At 38.4% G+C, this 9,977-nt stretch overlaps 1 protein-coding gene across 1 annotated transcript; it reads left to right on the top strand.

Annotated features, from left to right (window-relative positions):
- The first annotated feature begins 2,249 nt into the window (after nucleotides 1–2,249).
- LOC145486343 (major facilitator superfamily domain-containing protein 12-like) lies at nucleotides 2,250–9,518 on the top strand. The gene is made up of 11 exons (XM_081465016.1): nucleotides 2,250–2,716; nucleotides 3,124–3,232; nucleotides 3,606–3,719; nucleotides 3,992–4,041; nucleotides 5,291–5,723; nucleotides 6,144–6,236; nucleotides 6,525–6,617; nucleotides 7,111–7,284; nucleotides 7,898–7,995; nucleotides 8,734–8,864; nucleotides 9,349–9,518. The coding sequence occupies exons 1-11, from the start codon at nucleotides 2,250–2,252 to the stop codon at nucleotides 9,516–9,518; spliced, it is 1,932 nt and encodes a 643-aa protein (XP_081321142.1).
- Nucleotides 9,519–9,977: the final 459 nt, after the last annotated feature.

Genomic DNA, 9,977 nt, shown 5'->3' with positions numbered 1-9,977 from the left:
CGTCCTGAGAGCCTCGGAAGCATGTTAGAATATTGATATATAAAACGTGGCCTGTTAAAAGAAATAATCTTGTTTTGTGTAAGCGACATGCCCGCTGAAAATTGACCGTCGTCTCCAGACACACAAACTGAACACGTGCTATTCAGTTCGAAATTTCAGAGATTATTACGGATTGGTCACTATTATTGAAACCAGGTCTCCTGCTAAAACAAATTCATCATCGCCTCTTCAAGAGAACTGTACGAAATTTCTGTAGTTTCTATAATAAATAAACGGTGGAAAAGTCTGCATTCAAGTAATTCCCTACAACTGACCCGCAGATAACTAAACATTTGATTGCGTTAAACGTTTCGCATGACAAAGCACGACACATGCAACATGGCGACTTTGCACATGCATGATAAGAAACTGAGCGGTTGTGAGCAGAAGTTCTCTCTCGTCTCTCATCGAGCAGAAAGAGAAGGGAATCTCTGTCTCACAGGGTAGGGTTGAGTTTGAGATAGCCGACCTCGAGATAGAGAGGCTCCACTGTACTAACCTATATTTTTCTATCATCTCTTCATTTGATCATCAATTTTTGGGCGGTATTAGACGGCTTCATTTTAAAATTATTACGTGTTTGGGCGGCCCAGACAGCCATATATTTAGTCATCACGTTTTTGGGCGGTATCAGACAGCTTCATTTAACCATCACGTTTTTGGGCGATATCAGACACCTTCATAGATTGAACCATCACGTTTTGAGGCGGTATCAGACATAGCTTCATTTAATCCAGAGATTATCACGTTTTTTGAGGGTATCAGACCTAGCTCATAATTATGAACTTGGCATATATTGAATGCTTGAGTACCACTTCCTTTCTTTTGTGTCACGTCAAATATAGTTTTCTTAAGAACTAATCTAATTTTGGAGCAGCTATTGTCTATTTTCCATTGTCTCTTTGAATGTTTGTTCCTTTCAGTCGAACGTAGCAGACCTTTCTTTACGCGCAGTTGTCTTGGCGCAAGCGGTCGTACCGTGTAATAACTGTCCAACAAATTACTACATGTGCTATTGAATCGTACATGGCAGATATTCGGGGAACAGGCTTGGGCTTCATATAATGATGAACAGAACAGGACCATTTACTATAGTAACAAGTTTTCTAATTTCTTTATCTACAAGTGAAGTTGAAAGCTTCACCGCCTGGGGCTATGCAGCAATTTACGTTCTTGGAGTTAATTTTATAACTCTCTCAAATCCACTCGATTTTTCTTTAATTATAAATGCACAACTGGTCTCAATGTGATAGTTTCTCTGATAGCGAATCTGATTCCTTTGACTGAAATTCTTGTTAAATTAAGAGATTTTTTACAGTGTTTTAACTGCACTATAACCATTAAAATGAATGTTCTGCGATAGCTGAAGACTAAAATATACCTGCGATGGATTTGCAGTGGACGATCAAGAACAATTATGACAGTTATCACTGAACCGTCCCGACAATTATAATCACACCAACTCTTTGACGTTGTCGCCGTGGTAGCGCTGCTTAGTGAAGTGTGCAATGAGTGCTGTGAATTGGATCAAAGTCAGACATGCAGAACTTATCAAAACACCAGTGTGTTCTTGACAGCCCCTGCTTCATTCTCCACTGGACGGTTCCATAGATGAACTGCATGACACCCACTCCTGCATCGAAGATTCAAAACGTTTCATAGGTAAGAGAGGTTATTGCCTTACCGACAAGTGCCTTGAAGCTTGTGAAACTTGGTAACTGGTACCATGTTTGCTTCATTGGGTGTAATATTCCAGGAGTGATATGCTTTCGTGAAAACACTGCAACATTTCTCGATAGCAACCGCGCTAATTATTATGAGTTCCAACATTCTTCGTAAAATTATGAGTTTTTTCAACCCGCGTCGTTCAAAAAGTATTCAGTACACCGGGTTCAAATTCCTCGGGACAGTTAATCGTGTAATGCTCTTTCAATGTTCAGAGCTGATATTATTGCAGCTAGCTCGATAAGACACTTCATCGCCTATGCTAACGAGCCAAATATTGCAACAGACAAAGATTCCCCTAAACAGTTAACCAGTCTCTCTGTTGTACAACGGAGTCTGGACCCACAGTAATCCCGAGACCGATTCAGTGATAAGAAAAGTCTACTTGTATGGTATCGTCATTCCAGCTTATTTATTTGTAAATCTGAATCATTTGTTTCAGAGAAAGCAAGTATCAGTCGTTTTGGAATTACTGCAGACAAATAATGAGGGCAAGGGAACGGTTTTCGTGCGCCGTTGGAAATGTATTCAACGATCTTTACTCGCAGCTCCTCTTCTCATTCTTGATTATATTCCTCATGAAAGTCGTGGAACTTCCAGCTTCACAGGCGGGGATGATGGTGATGATTGCACAAATTTCAGACGCCTTGATGTCTCTGATAACTGGGTACATTGGCGACAATATCAATGTTCCTTTCCTATCGAACAAAATCGGCAGACGAAAATCTTGGCATCTCGTTGCAACAGTTTTAATGGCAATCGGAGTCCCTTTTTGGTTCAACAAGTGCTTTTTCTGTGGTGGAAGAGATCAAAGCTGGATTCCACTTGTCTACTTTGGCTTCTTGTCGGCGTTGACAGGTGGTTCCTTTAGCATGGTGGAGATAAATCACTTGGCATTTGTCACTAGTGCGGCTGACAAAGCCTCGGAACTTACAGCACTTACCTCCTTGAGGTTAGAGTTAAACAACTACGATTTTTAAATGTTTAGTTGTTGATTAGTTTCCAGTTATGAGGGTGACAAGTGTTGCAAGGGATGCTTAAACTCGTTAAGAGTTCTGCATTCACGAGATAAAGATGAACTCGTACCATCTTTATTTAAGAAGTAAAAACACGTTCCGTGTTTCTATCGAGTTTTAGTATAAATCTCATAGCGTTCTATCACGAATGCCGTACTCTGATTGGCTACGCTACGGATTTAGTAAAGTTTTGAACGACTAGTAGATTTACATTAAAACAATTAGATTATCCTCTCTCGAGTTTTCATAGAAGCATGATTCTAAACCAATCCACGCGTAATTTGGGCTATTTTCTATATATATATTTATTAATTATGCTCTTTCGTTTGATTTCATTTTCTAGGACAATGTTTAGCTTCTTAAGTGGTGTCTATGTTTACGTCGTCGCCTGGGCTCTTCTTGGTCAAGACAGTGGAGATAACCTGGGGCCTGACAACCTGACAGATTTTGTGGTTAGTAGAATAACAGGCCGTGTAATCTGTTGCTTGATTTTTCCAAAAAACAAGAAAAACAAAAATGATTTCATTGTTATGCGTCATTCTAGCAATTACGTGGAAAGTTTGAAGCGCAGAGAATTGAACAAATCCTTACAGATGTCATTGCCGCCTTTTCCGTTCTTAATTTGTTCACATTAGTCCTGAGTTCAGCTTCACGGCCATGCTTGAAAATAGTCAACTGGTCTACCTCTCGTCAGTTCGGATTTTAATCAAGTTATTTTCATTTACATTCTTTGTTTTCCTGTTTGTTACTCGCTGGCCATGGAAAGCCCCATTGGGGGATTGGGCAATTCAGGTATTTATTTATTATGTATTATTGATATCACAGTATCTCTCTTGGATTACAACCGGGACAGGAGTCCTTTTTGCAAACGCTTTTTACATTGGGACAGAGGAACTCAAGAACCGTGTACGAAAATCTAGTACACATATGGATCTTGCGGTAAGAAAAGAACGATTAAAACTTTCAAAGTCTTTAATTTTGAACAAAGTAATGTTTTAAAGTGTGGTAACTTATCCTCTCTTGCTTATGATCAACACGAAACTTGCAATGGGACTTCAATCTTTCGCTGGCAAGATGTGCATGTGAATTACCCCAAAGAGAACTTAGGAAAATAGCACTCTGTTCTTTTTCATTTCAGTATACTGAGCTGTAACCTTGTAGGTCTTTTGCATGTTCTTATATATTCAAAACTGATTTTTTTTTTTTTTCAGCATGACGGAGGACTTTTTACGGGAGTTTTAGAACTGGGAAATCAAAGTAAGTTTGAAATTACTGCTAATCAGCATGAAAAAAGGAACTGACCGCCAATAATTGATAAGGTTCACATGCGGCTGAGGAGCCGGCTTCATGTTATTACAAAGTACAGTGACACGAAAAGGGCACACTAGCAAATTGAACTGTTTTCTTGCAATTGGTAATATTTCCTTAAAGTGCACCTAACCCCCAAATTTTTTTTTTCGCTGAAACGAATCTAGGCTTTATTTGAAGCATTTGGGCGAAGAAATTTTTGAATTTGGTTGAATCCTCGATTTTCTATGCCCTTTCAAAGTCGCGCTTGATGTGTTTCACCACCGCGTTTTAGGGAGTCTGGGGCGGCGGTTCCTGATGACGTCTACCCAGGAACCAAGCACAGTGGCGCCTCAGTCAGCTCTCTTTATTTGCTGGAGAAAATGGAAAACGAAACTAATCGTTCCGATGTATTTTGTGACTAAAACGTCCAAGCTTTGTCTCAGAATCATTTTGTTTCGTCACTGGAGTCAGAGTTAAGTTTCGATTTGGAAGACACCAAAATAAACTTCGTCGAGCACGTTCGACAACTGTGAACTCACTGCTTAGAGCTTTGAGAGCAATTTACAATATTTCAAGCGACGAAGGGGAAGACTTCTTTGCCGACGAGCTGCTTGTATATTAGGAATGGAAAGCTAGATAAGAATTGGAGGAGCAGGCAAACGAAAAGCAGGAAAGAAAACTCAAGGACTGCTCTGGATGGTAATTTCGTCAACTAAACGCAAGATTCCCACTCGTGTTTATAGCCCGTTTACATTTGTCCTTAGCGAGAATGTATTTTGTCAAGGTATGATTGTTCTGTTAAATCCAGTTTGTGTTTGACTTTCTGTTCAATGCTTCATGTTTATAAGAGCGACGTACGGGTTGCAGTTTTCGAGACTTGATGACCTCCAAAACATTGGCTTCGATAGATTGAAAATCGTACTGTTTGGACCTGTATTTTTGAAGTTGCGAGAACAAGGTGGAAGGAAACATTTCATACAATTACCGATTTCACATTGTCACACGTTTTAAGTCGTAAATAACCAATGTAAATTATTCTCAAAGTTTGCAGTGAAATTCGTCGGATGAGCGAAAAGGATGTGTTCCCTAAGCGGTCCGCAGATAATGTTCCGCGTTCATATTTTCGACGCTATTGCACAGAATCTCTGTCGAACTGCTGATTTCCAAGCCTTCGAAAAACTCTGTGAGTCTAACGATTTTGTTATGATGTAATTCTAAAGGATTAATTTTCTACTTTTATCTTATCAAAAAATTGGAATCGTGTCGATTACAGGGAATATACAACTGGGTCTACCCAACTTTGGCTTTGAAGATGAAAGAAGTGAAGAAATAGAGGAAGAATGCTCCAGTGATGATACTTCAGGCCAACGAAGACAGAAAACATCTGTCACTTTCAGCTTGTCGGAATTGCCTGTCGGAAATGGGGGAAAAGATTTGGAACTTGATGCGCCAGTTGAGGAGCTACCGATTGTCGCGGACAGAAGTCAGGAAGACGATAAAGAAATTGAATCTGTTGAGGATAGCTGTAATCCTTCAGCTTCGGAAGATAAACAGGAAGTACTTGGTCTTCCTATTTCATCACCAATTCATCCAGTTAAGAAAAGACGTCCTAAAACAATAAAACACTGGCTGAGGGATCCAAGCTTGTATAAGGTTTGTTTAAGTAGAGTGTAAGAGGTTCTTAATGACAATAATCCTTACTTGTTTAAAAGAGAATAAAAATGTAATGCGGAAACATAAAGAACTATAATTGTAATGATAGCAAAGTTCTTATTTGGTGGCGCATTTAAGAATCGCAAAGTACTCACAGTTATGACAAAACCAAAGCCTAGAACTATGTAATAGTAAGAGTACATAAACGTGCTAAAAGCTGAAGAAAAGGGTCAAAATGGGAGGAGGAGGGGATAGTGGAAAGGAAAAACTCGACTATGCAAGTATGACAACATTGTTTAGGACATAATCAGTAAAACAACACACCCTATCACGATTTAGACAATTGCATGATAGCAATTAAAGCTCAATACCAGACTGAAGCTTTTGCACTCAAAATGCCTTGTTTTTGTTAATCTTCAGGTAGCGATTGTCTACACATGTTCACGCCTTGTACAGGGTACATTTTACACATACTTACCACTGTTTCTCACGGAAACACTACTATTTGCAAAGGTAAATACTTTGACAGATTTCTTGGACTTTTTTTCCTACTTTGCCTGTAATAGCATTTATTGGTAACAAATTTTAAGCGAAATACTACGAGTAGATTCCGGGCAGCTGTATCATATCATAACGTATAATTGTATTGTAGAAACAATAAATTGGCATACACACATCTTTATTATTTTAAACAGTAAATGTACTGAAAGTAACTTTTAGAGTTTTACGCTACAAAAGGTTTTGAAGTCTTGGCTGGTGAACATCACTGATTTGTTTTATTGTGTCCTTTGTCTCCTCTAGGAAGCCATCGCCTATTTTCCATTGGTTCTTCTGATAAGTGCATCTTTGTCAAGCCTGTTTTGTGAGAAACTCAATAAAAAGATTGGAAGCAAGGTAACAATATGGCGTATTGTAAAAAGCCAAGCTAGCTGGTTGTTTGGTACTAGCTATAGGTGAAATAGTGTTCAACGTGTGTCTGGTTATTCCTTGGTTTCATTTTGTCAATTTTTCATCAACTATATAAGATTATATATTTTTGTATTCACGTGTGCAACTGGGGGGCTTTGGAAGGGGTAAGAAAAGAGATTCTTTCAAGCTCTGAAAGCTCGTGATCGAGGCTTGACGTAATGCGACGATCGACCAGTCAGCAAAAACAGATATTGGGTCATTTTTCTACTGCCCGTTTAAGGTGAAGAATAACATATAGTTAGAATAACTCAAACGCTAACAAAGGAAAGGAAAAACACTTAACGATAAAAAAATCAATAAATGGAGATTTCTTTTTCAACAAGGGTATCAACTAAATATATTTTTTATAGGGTTGAAACGATTGTCTTACTGGTAGAACAATTTTCAAACTTTCTTTGCATTGATCTTGCTCTTGCAGTGGAGTTACCTTCTGGCAGCTTCCTTTGTGATAGGCGGTGCTCTTTGGAGTTATTTTCAAACTCCCTCCACCAGGCAAGCGACCTATGCACCAGTCATATTGATAGGACTTGGCATGTCCGTTATGTATGTAATGGCACTGGCTTTCATCGCTGAACTGATAGGAGAAAACAAGGTTAGTGATATAGGGTGATTGTCCTCTTTTACTTCTGCACACAGATTATTAACGTAGACACGTTTAGACTTAGGTGCGCCCACTTTATCTGCTAAGTTCTCCAAAATTTGTTCTTTAACGTTAATAATCTTCGGTTCTTTGTTGGAAATATCGAGATTCTATTTCACAAATTTGAAAAGGTATCGAAAACATTCACCTACTTTTATTCGGAGGAGCTCCAGTCCATGCTAATACAAACCATACGTCAAATTTCTATCTTTGTGTGTGTCTTTTGTTCCCAAAATATCTCTAGAGCAAAGGTACAAATAAAAATGGTAATTTGTTCAGACAGAATTATTAAAATGTCTTGTGTGTCTGAGGCAAATTTGCTAAATAACTCATCACCCAACCAGCTACCCACCAATTGACCCGACAAGCAAGCTAGCAAACAAACAAGAATCTCAACCGCATAGTTTACTGTAAACGTAGGGTTGAGGTTCGTTGTTCTTCGTTGTCTCCAGGCTTTACTGCTCGCTTGTTGCAGCCAATGTCAAACTCAATCTCGAGAGCGAATCAATATAAGACATTATAACTTACTGCCTGGTCAATAACGATATCATAACTAAATCTACAGGAAACCAGTGGAGTAGTGATTTCAATTATCACTGTAATTGCTAGATTGGCAAGTGGCGGCCTTGTCATTGGTATACAAGGATTTTATCCAGAGGAAGAGTAAGTATGACATGGGTTTCACTGTATTGCTGCAAAATGATACAAACCAGATAGAAACTTATTGCTTAAACGATTTCAAAATCTCATGTATATTTTCATGAGCAATTATTTTGTTGAGAAAAATTGCTTGCGAACCTAGTCTATGGAAAAAGAAATGATGAGTAAAACTGCTTTGTGTGTACTATGCAGAAAATCAGTGTTATCAAAACGTCTGCTAATAAGCGGAGACTCCTTGTCTAGAAGGGTTTTGTCGTGGCTTCCTTTTCGGATGGACTCATTCTCGAGGTTCAAAAGTTGGAATGATTTTACTGGTTCCTTTTTCCATTGTGGTTTGACTTATACGGTGTATTAGGCTAACCATAGCGATACGATATACAAACAAATTCTCCAAATAAACATAAAATGAACTGCATCACATATCTCGGCTGGGTCTTTCGATTCAGTATTGAGGTATAGCATTAAACACACCTGGTATAAAACAAACAAACAAACAAACAAACAAACAAACAAAAAAACAATCAATTGAGATCTTAAAGCTGAATCTAATTATAGGCGCTTATTATCGCATGGATATTTCCCGGTGTCTGGGAATAAGGCGCTTAATTACGAGTAATTTGAGGTATTATAAAGGTAACGTACCCTCACAATTTGAAAAGATGACACAGCTTTGTAATATACCATTTGGTAAGCCCTCTAGTATAATTTGTTTTACCTGATATTTTGTCTCCTTCAACCCAGCACTGATTCAAATGAGGCCATTAGCGATTACGTACAACATGTCTTTGTAATGGCGCCTGGGGTATTAACTCTGATTGGATTCTTGCTGGTTTTGTTTTTCCAATCTTCAGTGTTACCCTGTAAGTTCAAAGGTAGGCACTGCAATGTTTATTATAAAGAAGTGAAAATTTTATTGTCGCGTTTCTTATAGAACCATCAAGGGCAACTGCCGAAAAAAACCGAATCCGTATTCTAGCCTAAAATAAACATAGACTCCTAGGCGTATCCATGCGTCCCGTGCAGCCATTTAGTGAGAATCAATTGAAGGAAACTAATATTTTGTGCCAAGTTGATTATTTGATGGCTTAAGCGTCATTTATTGGCTTAACAGACTTTCTAAAGGGCATTTAGGAAGATGAATGATAATAGCCGAGAAAAAGAGAGAAGGACAAAAAAGGCAGAAGGTGGTAACGAGCCTTCCCCCTTCACTCGGCCCCACTTCCCCCATTCCTATATTAAAAGTTGTATTAGAAGTTATATCTTCTGATGGTATGATTTTTATTATACTTATTAATGTTGTTATAAAACTCTTCGTTGACTTACAACGCCTTTATTGTATTTTTATTGCTTTTATAGCACAAAAAGAGGACTTTGAAGCTCAGGGACAAGAAGATAAATCTCCACCTGATGGCGCTGTTTCGCAGTTTTCATTCAAGCACACTGCAAACCCAACCGTCCCTCAAGATGTAAACCAAAACTCTAACATGGATATCACGCATTTTTGTCCTGAAGACACGAAGTTTTAGATGGCTTTTTTATGACATCCATTGCACATAAGCCTTTTTATGATATATAGCGACCCGATTTTTCTGTTTCAGACCTCAAACCTGGTTTAAGTGCCTAGATCACGCTTGGTTAGGCGCTATAAAAATACTATTATTTTTTTCGTTTTTTAAACAATAAGTTGAAAGGAAAATTCCCACTTATCTAACTGCTCCCATCTTATGGGCTGAACCCTTGCGTATTTGATGGCGTCACTTTAGACTCCTTATGCACAAGTTCAGCCAAATTACACGTTCTTTTAAACAGCTGCAGGTTTAAATTACTTCTCGTTTTTGAGTTAAAGCTAAAATTAGGAGAGTTTATCAAGTCAAACCGTTTCCATGGTAACTTGTAATGCTAAGGAAATGATCATATCTTGTTCACCAATCATTAGCTATTTCTTTGCTTCCATTATTATGGCATCACCTGGAAAAACGTGGTAG

This window comes from Orbicella franksi, chromosome 1 (assembly GCF_964199315.1).
Source record: "Orbicella franksi chromosome 1, jaOrbFran1.1, whole genome shotgun sequence".
NCBI classification, from domain to species: domain Eukaryota; kingdom Metazoa; phylum Cnidaria; class Anthozoa; order Scleractinia; family Merulinidae; genus Orbicella; species Orbicella franksi.
The sequence above is the reverse complement of the archived record's forward strand: the minus strand, read 5'-3'. Positions and strand labels throughout refer to the sequence as shown.